At 52.1% G+C, this 18,891-nt stretch overlaps 8 protein-coding genes across 8 annotated transcripts; 3 read left to right on the forward strand and 5 right to left on the reverse strand.

Annotated features, from left to right (window-relative positions):
* Positions 1-1,909: 1,909 nt before the first annotated feature.
* On the forward strand, positions 1,910-2,910 carry CABS01_13654 (nicotinate nucleotide adenylyltransferase; the record flags this gene model as incomplete). Its single annotated transcript, XM_060546996.1, has 2 exons — positions 1,910-2,746; positions 2,809-2,910. 2 exons carry the CDS (start codon positions 1,910-1,912, stop codon positions 2,908-2,910), a joined length of 939 nt encoding a protein of 312 aa, XP_060394586.1.
* Positions 2,911-3,707: 797 nt separating this feature from the next.
* Positions 3,708-4,103, reverse strand: CABS01_13655 (uncharacterized protein; the record flags this gene model as incomplete). Its single annotated transcript, XM_060546997.1, has 1 exon — positions 3,708-4,103. The coding sequence occupies one exon, from the start codon at positions 4,101-4,103 to the stop codon at positions 3,708-3,710; it is 396 nt and encodes a 131-aa protein (XP_060394587.1).
* A 323-nt stretch (positions 4,104-4,426) lies between these two features.
* On the reverse strand, positions 4,427-4,783 carry CABS01_13656 (uncharacterized protein; the record flags this gene model as incomplete). The annotated part of the gene is made up of 2 exons (XM_060546998.1): positions 4,427-4,648; positions 4,694-4,783. 2 exons carry the CDS (start codon positions 4,781-4,783, stop codon positions 4,427-4,429), a joined length of 312 nt encoding a protein of 103 aa, XP_060394588.1.
* A 4,227-nt stretch (positions 4,784-9,010) lies between these two features.
* CABS01_13657 (uncharacterized protein) lies at positions 9,011-9,865 on the reverse strand (the record flags this gene model as incomplete). Its single annotated transcript, XM_060546999.1, has 2 exons — positions 9,011-9,646; positions 9,785-9,865. Coding segments are annotated over 2 exons (717 nt in total), but the record flags the coding sequence as incomplete, so codon positions are not given.
* A 489-nt stretch (positions 9,866-10,354) lies between these two features.
* Positions 10,355-10,908, reverse strand: CABS01_13658 (uncharacterized protein; the record flags this gene model as incomplete). The annotated part of the gene is made up of 2 exons (XM_060547000.1): positions 10,355-10,634; positions 10,835-10,908. The coding sequence occupies 2 exons, from the start codon at positions 10,906-10,908 to the stop codon at positions 10,355-10,357; spliced, it is 354 nt and encodes a 117-aa protein (XP_060394590.1).
* Positions 10,909-15,486: 4,578 nt separating this feature from the next.
* On the forward strand, positions 15,487-15,744 carry CABS01_13659 (uncharacterized protein; the record flags this gene model as incomplete). Its single annotated transcript, XM_060547001.1, has 1 exon — positions 15,487-15,744. The coding sequence occupies one exon, from the start codon at positions 15,487-15,489 to the stop codon at positions 15,742-15,744; it is 258 nt and encodes an 85-aa protein (XP_060394591.1).
* A 247-nt stretch (positions 15,745-15,991) lies between these two features.
* On the reverse strand, positions 15,992-16,456 carry CABS01_13660 (uncharacterized protein; the record flags this gene model as incomplete). The annotated part of the gene is made up of 1 exon (XM_060547002.1): positions 15,992-16,456. One exon carries the CDS (start codon positions 16,454-16,456, stop codon positions 15,992-15,994), a length of 465 nt encoding a protein of 154 aa, XP_060394592.1.
* Positions 16,457-16,818: 362 nt separating this feature from the next.
* Positions 16,819-17,362, forward strand: CABS01_13661 (uncharacterized protein; the record flags this gene model as incomplete). The annotated part of the gene is made up of 2 exons (XM_060547003.1): positions 16,819-17,132; positions 17,194-17,362. 2 exons carry the CDS (start codon positions 16,819-16,821, stop codon positions 17,360-17,362), a joined length of 483 nt encoding a protein of 160 aa, XP_060394593.1.
* Positions 17,363-18,891: the final 1,529 nt, after the last annotated feature.

Below are 18,891 nucleotides of genomic sequence, written 5' to 3' on the forward strand. Positions count from 1 at the left end.
AAACGGCAGCATGGCAATTGGAGCGTTGAGAAACGCTAAGAAATCCCCAAAGCAACAGCTAAGAGACTGCTCCGTACTTCGTACCTACGGAAACATAGGTAGGTAGTATTACCGTAGCTAGAGAATGGGAGCGGCGATGTCGGAGGCAGGGGAGACGTTGCGGTCAAAAGATGGCACTGCGGAAAAAACCCTTTTCTTCCCCAAATGCGCTGTGGTCACAAGCCGTTTGCTTGAGTCACGTGGCTGAGAGATGTCGAAGCTCTCGACCGACTCAGTTTCCCTTGCACATACGCACACGCGCGACAGGTTTGGTGTGGTTGGGGTAGTGAGACAGCATAAAGCGGGTGAGGAAGCTGGGGCACGTGTTCTTCAGACTTAGGTATGTCGATCTCTCGAACACAAGAAACAGGACTCATTGCTCTGCTGAGTAAATTGTTGAGAATTGACTGTGTTGACCGAGGCTACTATTCGAGACTCACGAATAAAGGGCTTGAATGAGAGATTGATGCCTCTGCTTGAAAACTACAGCTAGAGCTGTTATGCGGCTGGACGATGTTGTTCAAGGCAGAAGAACAGCGTCGGACGGATGCAGTGCGAGGTAGCTCTGGGCCTGCCTCTGGGCTTGCCTTCACTAGAGCATTGCAGAGTCGACGTTTGTGACGAGGGTTGCTCAGCGGCTGACGGTGTTTATTCATCGGAAATTCCTGAACTCATGAGCCAGGTCTTTTCCGGGCGGTTTCCATTGATTACTTTACTTTACTTCAAGGTCGGGTAATGGGTAAGCGCAACCTGCCGGTGATAACGGCCTTTGCCGGTCGACCGTTCGCACCTCGCCTACCCCTCACCTCGGTACTGGACGTGACATGCATCGTAGGCCTCCAAAACAGCCTCTTATTGGAGTTATCTGCCAATGCGTACTTTGGTATCCAATTTGATAAGTAAAGATATCAGAGAATCAGAGAATAGAATAATATGAACAACTGAATTATCATTACCGACAAGGTAGGAAGCCCCGAAAACGGAGATGCCGGGCCTGGAGCAATTCGGCAATGGTACCGGTCTTTCTCCGATGTGGCCGATGTACAGCCCCGCCAATCACAGAGTATCCCGCGGCGGGGTGCTTGGATGACTAAACCTAAAGTACCCTCCAGGTAGGCAGCCCCGCTAACCCCTCGATGCGAAGCACCTGCGTCCCGCCTGCACCACCAACTGCGACGAAGGCCGTAACGCCGCACTGCCGCAACGCTGTCCCACGCACCCACGCACTTCCCTCTCCCACTTCCAGTCTCCCACTTCATTCCCTCCCCCCGGGCCTTTGCGCTTGTTCAGAACCAAAACGAGATATTTTAACCCCCCAGAAGAAGGGCAGACTCAGTGTCATTCTTAACCTTAGTCACGCAATCCCCGTCCGGAACACAGAAACTCCAAAACACACCCCTCAGCAACCAGAAACGTCCTTTTTACCGTCATCCCAAGAAAAACCTCCAAGCTCACTGTTCAATTACTTTGGCCAACGTCAACCATTCAACAAAAGAAAAAAAGTACGCTTTTTATCGCATTTCATACTTGATCTACCATCACTGCATGACGTACTCGGCGCGAGGCTGACCAATTCCACCTCTTCTTTTTCTTCACAGGCAGATCCCGTCATTCTCCGTCCCCCGTCCCCTTCCGCCCGCTGCTGCCTTTGGCCCAGGCACCGACCGAACCGATAGCCACATTCCGAGACACCGAACCCCTCAAGGAACATCACGGAGCCCTCGCCGACCTTCCCTTAGCTCCTCCCCGCCCTATCCATAGTCGATACCCATTCTCTCCTCTCACAGGACCTCCTACCATCCAACCTCGTCATCCGACCGACGACCGACGACAGAGACCCAGCAACCCAAGGGAATAGAACAAAAAGTTGATGAGAGCTGGTTTCCGGCTTTTCTCGCCCCCAGCCTACTACCACCGTCCGCCGACCTCTCCTCTCCGGCGTCTCAGCACGCCGCGCAGCAACAACCCCTTCGCCGCGTCCATCACCGCCGCCGCCCGCCCGCGAACCCTCACAATGGTCGCCACCCCGGAGGAAATCGAGGCCATGGCGCCCCCCGGCTACTCCTTCCCGGAGCACCGCCTCCGCCTCCAGCAATCCGAACCCGACCGCGAGCCCCTCGTCCTCGTCGCTCCCGGCTCCTACAGCCCCATCACCTTCCTTCACCTGCGCATGGCCGTCATGGCCGCAGACTACGTCCGCTACAACACAAACTTTGAGCTCATCGGGTCCTACCTCTCCCCCGTCTCCGACGCCTACAAGAAGCGCGGCCTCGCACCCGCCTGCCACCGCCGCCGCATGTGCGAGATCGCCGCCGAGCAGACCTCACGCTTCCTCATGGTCGATCCCTGGGAGGCCGAGCAAACGGCCTACGTGCCCACCGCCCTCGTCCTCGACCACTTTGAGCACGAGATCAACGTCAAGCGCGGCGGCTGCAACGGTAAGCGCGTGCGTATTGCCGTGCTTGCTGGCGCCGACCTGATTAACACGATGAGTCAGCCTGGCGTCTGGTCACCTTCTGATTTGAGACATATCCTGGGTGACTTTGGTGCTTTCGTGCTCGAGAGGGCTGGTGTAAATATTGACGAGGCACTCGGTAATCTTAAGGAGTACGAGGACCAGATCTACTACATTCCGCAAGTCGTTCCCAACGATGTTTCGAGTACCAAGATTCGATTGTTGCTGAGGAGGAATATGAGCATTGACTACGTGAGTTTTCCAAAACGTTATTGCAAACGTCTTGAGGTACCCAACGGCTAACATATATCTAGCTCATCCCTGCTGAAGTCATCAAGTACATCGACGAGCACGGCCTCTACAACGAAGACGACACAGCAACAAACGAGAAGGGAAAGGAGAAAGAGGTACAATAAGAATGATTTTCGATTTCTTCTAAAATGCTGAACGAAAGGTTTTTCGGACAAACACCCCGTGGGAGTTTGTAGAAAAGAAAAAAGAGGAGAGAGCGAGACAGATGCGAGAAGCGAGGGACATGATCCCAGATCCAGATGAGACAGAAAGATCAAAGAGCAAAGAGGAGGAGAAGCAGGGGAACAACTGGCGTGGTTATCAGCGTTTGGGTTTTATGAGACGACGGCACAAAGTCTATCCATTTCATCAACTGTTATATTTTTTTTCATGGGTTTAATTAGGTGCATAGGGCGGGCTTTGTTATGAAGAGCGAGATATCTATATCTTGAACTACAGGGACTTCTCCCATTGAACAACCAAAGAGTCTGCATCCCCTCGTTGGGGCCGTTAAAGCCTATTTTGTTTTCAACCAGGTCGTTGACTATCGAAGTCTTGAATCATGATATTTAGTATCCGGCGGTCAGAATCCTGAGGAAGGGTGTTCACAGCAGGGCGGGCTTGCACAAGACCGCCGGAAGTAGACAACAGCGCGACGTTTCCAGGCATAAGCGACTGATTAGGAGCCTCGATAGGTGGCTGCCATGGTTCGATGGGTATGCCAGGCTTACAATTGGTGTTCAACAGCCAAAGTGGCACTTCAAGGGTGCTATCTACAGTCTACCTGAACCAGACCACCCTCTCCACAACCGCTGACAAAGTCGCCAGGCCCTTGAGACGAGGCCCAATGTACGCATTCATATACATCGTCTTTCTTTTCTGGCCTCTACTATCATGTGATGGCCAGTTGTCTCGAAACTGCCTATTCTGCGATTCGGATCGCGCTCTCATCGTCGAGATACCTGACAATATCTGTGATGGGAGGCCAGTGGCTGAGACTCCCAAGATTATAAGGCTTCCAGTCAAAGTTTGCGTTTATCTTCAGGTTCCTCCCCCCAGGATCCATATGGACGGAAATCTGGAAGCGGCAATGCCGCGTAATGGGATTGTTGCCAGCACCTGTGGTGATGATGTCGAGAAGCATAAAGTCACCCCGTCTTAGCTCGAATTCAGAAGCAAAGTACCTAAGCGTGAGCTCATGGACACAGATACTCCCGATTATGGGCAGCTGACAGAGGGTGCAAGTGCCGTCCTCGGTCGTGAGGCGGCAGTCCATGCCGTCGTCGGAAGCGTAGCGAGGCTTGCAGACTACATGCATTCTCGAACCGGGGCAATGACTTCAAGAAGTTTTAGGAGCATGTCTTACAGAGTCTTGTTGTTCCGGTAAAGATGGTCAGCGACGATGCTCTAGCCTTTTGGCGATGTGACCGCGTTTCTGGCAGACCAATGCTATCACTTTGCCGATATTCTTGAAGTTCTCGTCAATGTGGGGTGGGATGCCTTCTCCAGAGCCAAAACTCTCCAGGGATTCTCTCTGCCCTTCATTTTGTTCTGGAAGATAGACTGCATATGGTCGGCAACATATCTTGGGAATATTGATGCTGGCGGTTCGCCGGAGGAAAGCCTTGTTATGTTGATAGATCAGGAACTTGATCTGCAGGTGCCCTCCAGGTGGTGACTAAAGCCGCTATAACGGAGGTCATCCAGGAGGCTGGTGACTCTAGGGAAGTCGCGGCCAATGCTCCTTACGAGCACGTCCGGGTCGGAGACGTCAACGACATTCTTCTTGCTGTTTCTGTCCTCGTAGCCCAGCGTCACACGGGCGGACTCGGTGCCACCGTCAGTGGCGAGTTTTTCAAGTAGCTATCTTAGCTTCAGATAATCCTAAATTGGGATGGAAGAGGATACCGATCCCAGCTTCAATCTGCGGAACATTGGACCATTTCTGAAAGGCCCAGGATAGACGCCTGACTGAATAGGGAGACCGATCATGGCCATGATTTAGCAGATCGACAACGAACAGATGATAGTCCACAAAGCCTGGGACCCTCCTGAGAAGGCAGACAAAGGCGTTGCCGCGTTGTTATAGAGAAAGGGCGAATTTCGGCGTCGTCTATAGGCTACGTTAATAGAAGGAACTACTTCATCACAGGAAGAGAAATTGAAGGCCTCGGAAGACTTTCTCGGAAGAAACAAAGAGCCTATCTTCGGCAAAAATCAAGGGTTTACAGTCCCCTCTTATTAGTGACGGTTTCAGTTTGTTTAGAAAGTTGCAAAGAACGTGATGGAAAGCTAGGAAGGTCAAAGAGAGGAATAGTAGAAACCCTCTTCAGACGCTTTCTTTTGGATGGGGAGTCTCCGTTGAATTTGGTGCACGTCACCAAGGGAGCACTCGGAAGATGGCAAGACGAGGGCATTCGACGTCAAGGGCTTGCGACTATGTGTCCGTGACCGGTGAAGTCTTCGAAGAAAAGTGAAGAAGGGGAATATATCCACTCACATTAATTTCACTCTTATATTCAGTACAATACAACACAGTAAGGGATCTTAGTGAAGTAGTTAGGGTAATTCGAAGTAGTTAAATTGAGTGTGTGGAATAAAACGTCCATTAGACGAATTGGACAAGCCCCTAATTTACTCTGTGAGATTCTTGCGACCCTTATAGATTTTCACTATCGGGAAGCTTTAGAGGAGTGATTTAGATCCTCTTGTATACATAACTGATCCTAAGTGACTGCGATTATACCGAGACATTCATTCTCTTGGAACCAGGTTCACGGCGGATATGGGAAGTAGACCTTGAACAACTCGAAGCAACAACCCTATTCCCAAGTCACTTTAAACATCATGAAAATTGAATTGCATATGCATTTGAAGAATTGAAGTAACATTTGACTTTGAGCGTAGTCTGATGACCCATCTTGCCCTCTCTGTATCTTAGGAGCCAAACACCGGAGACCGATAACAGCTTTACGATGACTACACCGTCATTGCAAGTTGCGCAAACTCGCAACTCTGAACCTATAAACAGAAGCCCCCTTCGCTGGATTTTACGACTCTACAGAGCTATACTAATAAACTCTGCAGGTTCTGCAGCTCTAGAAATTCAAGACCATTTGAATCATGAACATTTCAGGAAGCTCTGAGCAGAGGAACATTTGCTCGAAAATATGACAGAACGGACATTAAGAGACGGGCTTAAAGCATTTTCTTCAAACTGTTAGCCTAAAAAATAGCGCTGAATAAGTATAAACCTATTGAAAATTGGTCACAGGGTTCAGGAGACGATCATGTTGTGGTCACTCAATTGGATTGAAAGAGCTTATGGATGGGCTGCTACGACTTTTAAGCCCAAGTGAATTAATTCCAGACACAACCCTTCCACGAGAGAGCCCGAGTTATTCAAAAAGTTTATACAAAACTGAAAACATTCAACTTTCCATAACCGAGTCTCTTCGCATTGGAGAATCTCTTCGCATAATGTTGGCAACTTTTGAGACCGAATGCGAAGATGATATCTATGTATTTTCAAAGCCAGAAACGACGCAACATCAGGATATTGGAAAATTGATTCGAAACATGATTCTAATCCAGTGATCATATCGTTCGTTAAAGCCACATTTTACACATACCGCGCCAGAACATAAACTCATAGGTAATCTTTTGGGTTCAGCCAAGGCATCTCACATGGCTTTCCAGGGTCCAGTATGAGGATGCTCGCTAGTTTTCGTTCTCGTCATCATCAACGTCCAAACGCTCGTAACTCCCAAACCAGTAAGCGTCAAAAACACACCAAACCCAACACACAACATCTCCAACTCGGCCCCAAACCTAGAAACCACATGCAGACGCAAGACCGGGGGGGAAATATCGAGCCAATGATACTTCTACTACCCACTTTCTCAAGAAACTTAGGAGTTAAGTCCGCCGGGCAGGATTGACTTTCCACTGGACCCCTTCACACAGAATCGTCCATCCAGTGAATATCCCCAGGAGCCTGCCAAGCGGACAACACGCACATTTGCACATGCAAGACGCAGGCCCAAAGTGTAATACCCCAAAAGCGTCAGCATGACCCCTCTGACTACCTTACACTAAACATGCTCATCCTCTTGTTGGTTCCCAGCATCGAACCCTTGGGACCCCTTTCTCCAAACCATGAGGAGGGAGTGAAGTCGTCATAACATGATACCGCTACAAACATTGAAACTTCCCAACCATCCTTCGAAGAAATCCCACTCATCTCACCCTGCTCTGTTGGATGAGGGATAGCGTATAATGTTCTCCTTTCATTCTGACTGAACGTGGGCAGTCTTGATCTCATCTCAGCGTGGGAAAACTCAACCACGAAACTCACTACAGTCACTCAAACCATCAAGTCTGAAGTCCCGCGCGCTTATCCCACATTTTCATGACGCGTATCACCGTGGAAGCAAACTAAACCTAGATGCCGATACTAACACCAACCAGCCAACCAAGCGGAAAGGAAAACCTATCCGAAGCCATTCATCCCACCAAGGACAATACCTCCAGAAAATGCAGGCGCGATATACGTAGACAAGGTAAAATCCACATCTCTTGTTTGAAGGGGCTTCACTCGCGACGCCTTCGACGCCGTTGACGCTTCTCCAGAGGTAGGAAGATCGTTGCCTACAACAATCGTAAAGTTTCCCACTGCATACGGCGGGGATGGGGGGAGTCAACGTGGAAACCCCAACATCCAACTCTCATGGAACCACCTGGATGAAATCCTCCGAAGAGAGATTACATAGAAACAGTCATGGAGAAAAGCTGCTAAATCGCTTGTCTTCGATTTACCCACCTGGGCCACCACCAGCTTTGGGCTCAGACTGTCAGCTGAGTCAAGCTTTTAAAAACCCATTGGGCCACTACTACGTTTGAAGACCGTTCAACGTTGCACTTGCGACTCGATACCAGGTTTTCCCCATTTGAAAAACCGGAAACACATGTACGGGTTGGCTCGTTACGATTTGCAAAACTTACAATAAACTTCTGACTCTCCACAACATATCGATGTACGGCTGTTTGAATCTCGTATGCCGGAGCCGGGAATTGGAATTCTGGCTTGCAGATACTCTCCCGGTGAGTAGTACCTGGGAAAATCCACGTGGGGTCATGAGATTGCCATTGAAGAGATTTCCCAGTTTCTTTGTTCTCCATGGTTACGCGGGGTCGACGCGAATCTCACGCAAACGCCAGAATTTCAACGCGTTCCTTTTTGGGGATCCAGTTCTTTTGGCCGAATAATTGGATCGTCATCTGCAGTCTGTACTCTGTTCCAACAGGAATTACTGGGGCCCGGTTCAGCAAAATCCCGGACAGCTTCCGAGTAAAGTAAATGTCTGCACGTGAGATACTTCGTACGGATAATGCCTTACCGCGCCCGACCGCCGAGAAAGGATCCAAGGCGGCGAATGCTTTTGGGTAGGGAGGCGGCGAGCAAATACACGTTGTTGGTGGGGTGGCACAGAGGAGCTGGTCACGATCCAAGGTTGACGTTGCGACGTCCTCTGGCGGGCAGAAACGCTTAACTTACTTACTCACCTCGTGGCAACGGAAGAAAAAAGAGGCGAAAGCAGAAAAAGCCAAGTCGATGTGCACCAAGGCGGCGCCACGGCACCGGATGGCAAAAGGCAGGGTGACGACGGTAACACGAGAAACGGGGACTCGCGAAATCGCCGTTGCCTTCCTCCGCCGCCGCCGCCGGGTAGCAACTCTGTGACCAACTCGCAAACTGGGCTTTGGTCCCGACGGGCGGGGGAAAAGAAGCAAGAAACAAGGGAGATTGCGCGTCTACGGTCATAGGAAGTCGCCGTCCGGTCTCATCTGACCCGTTCCGTGGCCCCGGCATTCATGCCGTCCGGGACGCGCTTGCATGTGGTTGTGTGGAATGTGATGTACGGTGAACCCAATCCCAACAAGTACGGCGGAGAAGAACCAGGAACCACGAGTGTCTAATCAGGACGACATTGTGCCCGAGAGTCGCTAGGGAGAAGGAGGGACAATAGATACAACCGTGCGATAAGGTGACCTGCGCGGGAGACGAAACATGGCACAAACGATAATGCAGGGAAGCCGCTGACACTGGTGGGCGGCAAGAGGAACGGCCATGATCCCACTATTATGTTGCCTGTGGTCCGAATTTCGTAGGATATCCCGGGTCTCTCCCCGGCTTGGGGGCGGAGCAGAACGGTTTATGCGGTGTTAGTCTGGTGGTCGAACATGCGAATGAAAGGCCTTTCTGTCGAATGATCGTGGACAAGTAGGACAGGAGACATCCTGTTCCTGATATGTCCTGCTGATGAGATGTGAGTAGGAATCATGATAGGGCATCGCAGTGCGAGCGACGTTGTAGTCTTGCAACGATATCCTCCCGGAACCTGACCCGTCCACGCAGACGTGGAAGAGTGCAGCACTGACAACCACCCCTTGGATTTTACTTTTGGGTGACGATCCCCATACCGGGAATGCCATTGGCCGGAGACGATCGGCTGAGTCGGGCTTATTGTGGGATCGTCGCTTTGCTGTTCTGAGTGCCGGGCGTCGCTCTTCATGCTGGGCACCGCCGATCACTTGTTCCCATTGCCTCGTTCGGAATCTGAGGAGGGGGAATGGGGTAGACTGATTTGGCAAAAGGCTGTAGAGGAAAAGGGAAAGGGTCCTTTCCAGGTGACAGGGGAGACGGAAACATTGTGAGAAACCGGTTGCGCTAACACTGTACGAGCCTAGAAGATGGTGCAATTTTTTGGGGACCTTGGGCTTTTGCAAAATGCCATGCTCGCATTCCTGCTTTTTGGAGCCCTCGCCAGGTGTCTTGCCGGAAGCTGATATGGGTACGTCCTTGTTGTTGACGTTTTCCCATTCGGGGAAGATGTTAGTTTCGGACGCCGAACACAAGAGAGATGCTGGTCTGTTGCCGGGGAATGCTAGGCGAAGTTGCAACACGGCAGGCTGTGCGTTGAGCAAAAAACCGGCTGCTTGGCCGCGTTTGTTGGAATAGTCAGGAGTGGACAGATGGAGACAACTCAAAGGTTGTGCGATGGAGAAGTGGATTTGGGGATTTCGCAAGTGGAACCTTTGTGTTCATCCTACCATTGGACATTGGCAGCCCGCCAACACACGATGCTATTGCTGCGAAATTCAGACCGCCTGACGATATGCACGGGGCACAGTGATGATCCGTACGTTCACCATGCCCGGTGTACATGAACGTTTAGGACGTGAGTATCGCACAACAATGGAGAACGGGGGGCCGACGATGATGATGATCTGCTCCTCACCAGCGGTGGCGGCTTAGCGAATAGAGATCTGCTCTTAGCTTCTGCCAACGGTGGACATCAACCGCAAGCCTGAGAGAAGCGTGTTTCTGGTGGTACAATTGTGCGAGTCCTATCCCAGACGGCCAGTACCAAGCAATGGCCTTCACTTAGCCCCCGGCTGAAATGTTGAACCATGTGAGAGAAACGTCTGAATACATCCATTCGCACGCAGGTTTGAGAGAGGATCGTCTGTTGCTCTGTTGCGGGGAATTGACGAGGGCTCCCATGCCTATATTGCCGTGCTTGCGAATGCCTCTGATACCCATAGCATATTTGCAAATACTGCGAGTCTATTGCTCTGCTTCCTCTGCCCAAGAACGTTGACGTGTAGTTGAGGTGGTGAAACGGCGCCGGTGGGCAGCATGAAAAGGAATTCGGGATCCACGGTAACACGCTTGAAGAGGTCAGAGACGTCGTGTACTGCGTAAGTGTTGGATGACGGCGACGATTGGGCAGAAGGATTGACTCGTGATTTGCCGGAGCGGTGCAGGGAGACAGGCTGCCAGTTGCTGCATGGCGAGAGGCAAAATTGAGGGAACGAAGCAGACGATCTGAGAGGCTGATGAAATGAAAGACAAGTTTCGGCCGCTGATCCGATGACATCACTCGGCCGATGCCAGGGGCTCCGGGGTACCTTGTCCGAGGCCCCTCTCGGTGTGTCAGGTTTCCTGGTGGAGGTGGTGGTGGTGGATGAGAGTTGAGAGTTCACAGCCTGTAAGATGCAACGGTTGTGGCGCCGGGATCATTCTTGGAGGCGCAGACGGGCAGAATGCCAGAATCCATGGAGAGCAGTCGTTCGGGTGTGTTCTCAGCCGCCAGCAACCGCGTCATAGCTAAGGCAAACTGCGTGAGGGGCACGAAGTACTCTGTACTCGCTGAGGGCAATCACCAATCTTTGTGTTTGAGGGCGAGAAAAAGAGTAAATATCCGTACACACGAGGTTCGTCGATGGTTTGGGAACAAAAATCAAAACATCCCTGAGGCCGACCTATCGTACTGTAAGGTATCAGTAGACTCTAGAGAGCAGGGAGGAGGGCTAGTGTATCAGGGAGAAAGGTGGCCCTGGAAAGAAGCGTGGAAGTGTAGCGAGAGAGAAGAAAAAGCCATCCGAGATCTCAGCCTGTCTCTCCAGGGTCCCTGCATCGGAGACACACAAAGGATATGCTTCTTTCTCGGTTTCTCGCTCAGCTATTGGGTTTTCCATTGCGGTCAGCGCATGCAAGTACAGCAAGCAAACAGGCGAGCAAGCGGCTTGCTCTCTCGGTTACCTGGCCGGTGAGCCTTTCCTTACTAGTTCTGCCTTGTGCTGCCTTCTTTGTCCCTGCCTTACGCAGTGCTCCCCGTCTCTTGTTCCCAGTCGGACCCGTGGCGCTGGCCAAACTAATGTAGTGTGCAAGCGCAACAACTAGTATACATCCTGTACAACGTCGCGCTGAATATTACCTGGGTCGGGCGGTTGTTCTAATGTAGGAACGGGGCCGAGAGGGTCTGGGTGGGTGGGGAGTCACAGGACGACTGAGTTTTGGGGGCCTGCCCTAGTGGGAGGGAAAGATCCTGTCATCTTTTGCGGACGGCGGTCGGTATCCCGAGATGTGACAGAGTGGTAGGTATCGTGGGTTTGACCGCTGGCGGCTGCTAATGTTGGTCAATGTCTTGAAATAAGCATCGTGGATGCCCAAAGCCGCGCAGTTTCGGCTTCCGGCTCTGCGAGGCGTGGTGACGTGAGGTTCGAACTGAGCAGAGTGTCGCTGGTGAAGAAAAGAAATTCTCTCTTCGCCATGTCACTGTCACGACATGTCGGTCCTAGGGCGAGTCTCTCATCGTCTTGGCCGCGTGACACGAGGAACGGGAGGATCAGGATTGGGAACAAACGGTTGAGAGCGGGACGGTTGCTCCATCGCGAGAAGGAAAAAGGGACCGTAAACCCCCACCTCGATCGCGACCTGCCGCCCTCGAATGCCCCATACGACGCGTAGCGTGGTGTATCCATATATATTCCATATACTTTGTACGGATGCGGATGTTTAGCGTGGCTACTTTTGATGCTTTTGAGTCTTGCTGAGTGAGCAGTTGAGCAGCTACGCCTCTTCGACCAGGCGGGCAGGCAGGCGGTCGTATGGGGATTGGAATCCGCTCTTGTACTGGAGACGAATTCATGATAGTAACCGCCTGTCTCCTGGCAGTATCCGTAGGTAAAGACTCAAGAGTGGTAAGACGGGGATGGGTGGAGGGCGCCAATGCCGTCAAACCGGCTGCTGTCTGCCGGGAGTGGACGGCGGAGAGGCTCGCGCGCCAGTGAGAAGCCAGGCGTTGAGCCTGGCAGACAAATCTAAATGTATGCTCGGATTGTGGATGGATGGATACGTCTCCGTAGCCCAACTCTGAGCTCTCGAGTTCCTGTCGTGGATGGATGGTGGAGATCGGGGGTGTCAGTCTTGACCTTGGACGGTATGGCGTCACAGACGCTGATCAGTCAATTTGGGCTCTGGCAGGGGTTCAACGGCGGAAAGTCCCAAGTATCCCTACTTGTGTTGACAGGCAGAAATGCGTACTCTGTGCAGGTTCCGTACGTACTCTGTAACTATACTGCTGTACCCATCTGCCTAAGGTAGGTGTTCATGGGTACTTGGTCCCACAAGACGCGGGCGGCGGGTGAAGAGACACAGCGTAGGCGCAGGCGCAGACACAAAGGGTAGGTTTCGTTTGACTTCTACGTAGTAAACAGCATTTGCTCTGCTCGCTTCCATGTAGTGTAGTGTGTTGTTGGGTTGGTTGGTTGGTTGGTTAATTAGAGATCCAGGGTCCTTGTGGGAGGTCGGGGAAGACAAATCCTGATACTTAAGCAATATCTCTGCTACCCATTTAGACAGGTGAGTACGAAGTAGCAAGTGTGAGTGTGGAAGGTCTGATAGGTATTTGCCAACGAATCGGTGAGGTATCTTGGCATGCAATTACTTTTGCTTCTCCATTGGAGATCTCTTTTGGATCGCTCAGCAGTGGCGGCGGCGGTGGTGGTGGTGGGTGGGTAACTACTTGCACGATGTCGAGGAGAAGAGAAGCGGGAGCAAGCAGTAATGTAGGGGATCGGCGGCATTAACGGTTGCACAGCAGTGCTACGACTCAAGGAGTCAAGAGGGAGTGATGGATGCGAGGGGTGGCATTTGTGAAATTGATGATTTCGGCCAGCACCAAAGACTGTGTAGGTGGGGGCTTTCCAGTCCACGACCGTGATAAAATTATATGGGAAAAGCTGTACGGATAGTCTCAAGCTTTAACAATCTCAGCGAGACGCATGTTGATACCTTATTGCTATGGATTGCTACATGGAGCGACGTCGGCAAGACTCCGGGCCACCTGCCTTAGTGCCTTGTCACACCCTACTAGTGTAAGAAGGTGGAATTGCAAATCGCAGGCAGGCGGCAGTCGGCAAGTACAGACCAGACTATGAGTACAAGCTACAGAATCGTCAAAAATCGTGAAAGAGGTGGCAGGACCGTAGGAGAGAAAGGCCCGGAGGGCGGGAGTACGATGAATCAGGTTGAAAGGAGAGGCCCGAGGATGAGGACGGGATGAGAGGAACGGAAGCTCGTCCGGTGTGGCACGGTGACACCCAGCAAATTGCAATTAGCGACGGGACGGGGCAGTGGATGTGGAAGTGGAAGTGGACGTGGAAGCCGGAGAGAAAGCAACGGAAGGGAGACCGTCTTTTGAGAGTACGTATCTACGTATCTAGCTACCTAGGTAGAGGATCATGTGCCTTTGGATACCTACTGTGTACGTACCGGGGTGCGGTGCTGACATGCCCGACCAACGTCACAATGTGTGGGGAAGGCCAGCATGACATGTGGGCAGAAAAGGAATGCCTCAGGTCAAGTGAACAAGTACTAAGATACGTAGAGAATAGCACCAATTTGCAAGCGCAGGGTCAGGGACACCGAATTAAAGGACCCGCCGGTGCGGTACGGGGATACTTTCCCTGGATTCAATGGAAAGACCCGAGGTACGTACATCAAGCCTTCGGTGGAAGCGGTAGCCTCCCTGTTAGGTAGGTTTTTGTTTTCCCACGACAGGTCTTTCCCTGCTTTCCCCATCTTTTGCGCGGTTCCTTGCCTCATCGTTGCCCCCCAAATGCTTCCTCCCACCTTCCATTCTAACCGGGCACTTGGACGCTTTTAGCAACAACCTACGGATACCCTACCTGCTTATGTACATAGTTACCTAGGTAAGGTACTTGGAAGTTGGGCGTCCCCCCCCCAGGTTGAACTTCTGAAGGTGCCCTGACGGACAAGTCCAGTGACCAGAGCTTTTCGGTACGTACCGCCCTTCCCCTCTCTGGCATCCGTCCGTCTCATCAGTCTCATCCGTCTCAGGCGCAAACAATCACAAACACGCCGTCGCCCTCTGAGGTTGTCGTCAATCTCGAATTCCAACCAGGCCGTGCCACCCCGCTGCGCACCATTACACTATTCCTGCTCGGCGTGTTTCTGCTTCCATAGGTGCATGGCTGGTTCAAGGGGTCAAGCACTATCTATCTGTTTTCGACCTGAGTCTCTATTCAGCACATCAGACTACAAAGTCCAAGACCACGGTTGCCGCCATCTTTCCTGCTTGCATACCTTGGTAGAGAGCAGATTGCTACCGCAGCCGCAGCATCACGAACTGGATCACGGTCAAGATCTGCCCTAGCCACTACTGCACTCAGTGGCGCCGGAGCAGTGTGGCAGCTTGCTCTCACCATGTCCGATTCGACCCTCCCGTAATTCCACTGGACTCGGTGGTCAGTCAAACATCACACGGGAGCCGTCCATGCTGCCGCTCCCTCACCACACACCAGGAAACGTTAGTATGAACCCATACATGCCATAGCATTCCATTCCTACATGGCTACGCACATCCCACACCGTGCTTGGATACAGGAGCACAGCATCACGGCCCCCACCTGCATCTCCCAACTCTCAGCTTCCTAGCCACTACCTAGGTACCTAGCTGACTACATTGGCATAGTGGCATGCTCAAGTTCTTTGCAGCTTGCACCGCACCGACCAGGCGAACCAGCGAATACCCTAAAGAATACCATCCAAGACGCACGGCATGACAGAGACACCCAGCTACGCAACACCTCTCGAGTCTGGAAAAGCAAGCAAACCCAGTCCCAGTTGAGGCTCCCTCAGGAGAAAGAGTTGCAGAGGCAAAACAACCCACGACACACGCACGGCGACAAAACGGTTGCGATAACATCATCCTTCTCCACACCGCTTCAGCCTGACCGGGCCACTCTACGCATAACAACCAGTTACAACGGACGACTGCCATTTCGACCTTTCCTGTCCCGCCCCTGTCGTTGTGTTGCGGTCCCTCTCGATGACCCCTGTCGTGTCCATCGTCACTCTCCACCACCCCCAGCAGCACTCAAGGCGCCCTCGCTCGCACACCCTCCCCGTTCTGCCTTTGCCGCAGACTCAATCCTCGACTCCTACGACATTGGGTGGGAGTCTGGCAAGGGCCCCAATCCGATCGACACCACAAAGCCTCCAAAGTCCAACCAAAAGGGCCAAAGAGGGCATCCCATTTGCAACTGGTCCTGAGTACCGCAGATCGCGACAACTTGGCCGCCTGTAGACGTCAACGCCTGAAGCAAACCCCACCCAAGCCAAGCCAGCTATTTGCGACCCTTTCACCTCTTTCTCTGCCATTCCCACAGATCGCATTCCATTGTATGTACAGCTACCACGGCCGTCGACGCAACCGCATGCTACCGAGTACATACATACATACATACCTGCTGTCGCTCATCACCTCCGTGCTCTCGCTCGGTCTTCCCTACCGTCGCAATCCCGTATTACTTCCACGACATTCCCACTCTCAGTCACCTATTCTTTGGGTCTCTATTCTCTTTTCTCCCGCTTCCCAAATTCCGATTGCCATACGACCCCCACCCTAAGGAGCAGCAAAAGAGAAGTAATCGGCGCGAGAGACGATTTCTTCCAAGAACCCATACATATCCCTCCCCCAAAGACAAAGTGACAAGGAAGAGGGAAAATTGAGCGCAGAAAAAAAAAAAAAAAAGGCAGAGGCTGCCCAAAAACCCACCCACTACCCACGAGACCTCGTCTGCCCCCCATTCATAGTCATACACTACCCGTTGCGGCCCACCGCGCCTTTTTTTCTTCCTCTTCCCCTTTGCTCGACACTCGGCTTGGTCCTTTTCATCTGCTCTTCTTCCCTCCTCCCGCCGCCGGCTCTGTCCCTGCCTACGAGACCGGTAGGACCCTACTTGCTTCCGGAATACAACCACCAATACCCCTACATTCCATAATAATCCACGCCCCATATACACCACCACCCGCCGCCATCACCGCTACTAATACCACCTTTGCAACCACCTGACTCTTCCGCCGCCATCCTCGACTCCTCCGCCACTGTGAGCCTGCTCCAGAGAGCCTTGACCCTGCTTTACAAGGTGGCAAGACCCCGTTTCTCAACTCGAGCCTGGTGACGGAGTTGCATCCATTCAAAACCATATTTGCCTTTTGAGCCGCCCTCTTCGCTCTTTAGCAACCAACTTCTCCTGTCCCTTGGCAATCGTATCAATCCATACTGTCCCCTGAACGCCAGCAATTTTGCGCAGTACTCTCACCGACAATCACCACTTCACAGTACAACCTCAGCAGCCAACTCGACAACGTTGTCAACATGGACAACGAGCACCAAGCACAGTTCAGCGAACAATCGCATCTCCCTCCTCACATCGAGCGGTCCCAATCAAGCTCATCTTCTTCTTCTGTCGATCACGACCACGACGAGCACCACATCCACCAGCCAACTCCTATCCGACCTCGGTTGCCCAGCAGAAAGAGCAGCGGGCCGTTGGTGGTACCCCGGGACAGCTCGGCAGTGGGCCCAATAGATGCAGAGTTTGGACCCGACGACGTGAGGGCTATGAGCCCACGGAGGACCAGTGAAGACATCGAAGCACTAGGAAGGGAAGCGCGAGAAGAGCTCAAGAGGTAAACGAAACCCTCTGCCACTTCAAGACGCGCCAATCACTAATAGCACCCTTCTCTACAGACACGCAAAGGCTTTGCAAGACTCGCTCTTGACCATCTTCAACCGCATCGAGGCCGTCAGAGAAGAACATGACAAGCTCGATAACAACAACAAGTTCCTCCAAAAATACATTGGCGACCTCATGACCACGAGTAAAATCACTGCCGCGCCAACCAAGGGCAAGAAATAAGGCATCTACGCACACTTTCAGATTGAAGAGGTGGACACAGATTGCATCACATCACCCCCGTTGAATCGCTCCTTACCATCGTCGACTCGCACTCGGACCGCGACAGCTTGATCACCTATGAAGGGGGACGCGCATCCTGACGCCATTCAGGAACAATCACACCAAGGAAGTGCTCTTCGAGCACCCACTACACTGCCTAATCGGACACCGCCCGCGAAGGGCATGATACCCCCTTGTGGCCGAAATGGCCTATAGCGTTATACTGAACTCGTTTATGGCTTTACGGCACGGACACGGTATTTGGAGAGGAAAAAAAAAAACTTGCATCGGCTCGCAACTTGTACACTAACGAACATCATCATCATTGGGGGTTTCGACAAACCGTCAAATGACATATTGGGCATAGGACAGCATCAGGCGTTTCGGGCTTTTGGTATAGGGCTACGGCCTTGGGGATTACGTTCGCATATTGTTTATATACCTCGCCATAGGCGGGGAGAGGTATCGACCTCGAATTGACCAAAGGAATTTCTTTCATTCATCCTCATCGACCTGGCTTCCGCAATCACGACAGGGCCATCTAGTGACAGCTTCCAATCTCGACCACTTTTTGTAAGATTGACGATACCCAATAGTTTTTAGTCACGAATGAGTCGCGGCCTGCGAAATCTGTGGTGGTTGACCTGCGCCACACGAAGATCCCTCACCAACTTCCGAACATAACGAAAGCACGCCGACGTCATTTGCCACCGATTACCGATGTCGCCCACAACACCCACCATCGATTCGTATTACGGGACAATTTGTATGACGGGAAAAAGTTGCACACGAGGAAAATATTCTGTCGAGTAAGGCTCGATTCCAGGCATTTCTATCGACAATTTGTCAAAAACGCTCTGGGACGCATTGAAGGGGGGTGGAAGGGTGTATGACATTTTACACGAGGCCATACAAGCGCGACGTTGTGCGATGGTCGTTACACGAAGCTCCCACCGAGCTTATGGATCGGCATAGAGCTAGTCGGAGACGGTTGTAGAGAAGGGGACCTGATAGCAGAGGATGAGCCTACGTCAGACGTCGGGGAGAGGGTGCTCGAAGAAGGCTGCCATTGGCGGTTCTAGCCGCCGCAAGACCGAATGAGCATCGAGATGAGGTAAAGGGGGTGTTCGTATGTGTGTTGGTGGGATGATGGCAGCTGACGATATGTGAGGAATGATCGGCCTTACGAGAGCGGCGATCGGCTCCGGGACGCGGGTTCGTGGAGGAGGCTCGTGGTGTCTGCTGCTTGGAAGTATTATATTCTTGGAGTGGGTCGCAAGAAGTGGACTTGGGAGGGTCTGTCAGCTCAACGAATTCTGAATGAGATTTGGGTCAGTTGGGACGATGAGCTAACGCCAAATGAGTGCACGGGAGTTGATAGGTGGTTACAGGCAAAATCAATATTAACAAAATGCAATTTGAGATAGTCTAGCACGCTGTTCATCGTCCATAAGCTGAGAAGAACCCAGTATACTTGCCTGTTCATGGCA

The sequence above is a fragment of the Colletotrichum abscissum genome (assembly GCF_030869225.1).
Source record: "Colletotrichum abscissum strain IMI 504890 chromosome Unknown Scaffold_47.1, whole genome shotgun sequence".
In the NCBI taxonomy this organism is placed as follows: domain Eukaryota; kingdom Fungi; phylum Ascomycota; class Sordariomycetes; order Glomerellales; family Glomerellaceae; genus Colletotrichum; species Colletotrichum abscissum.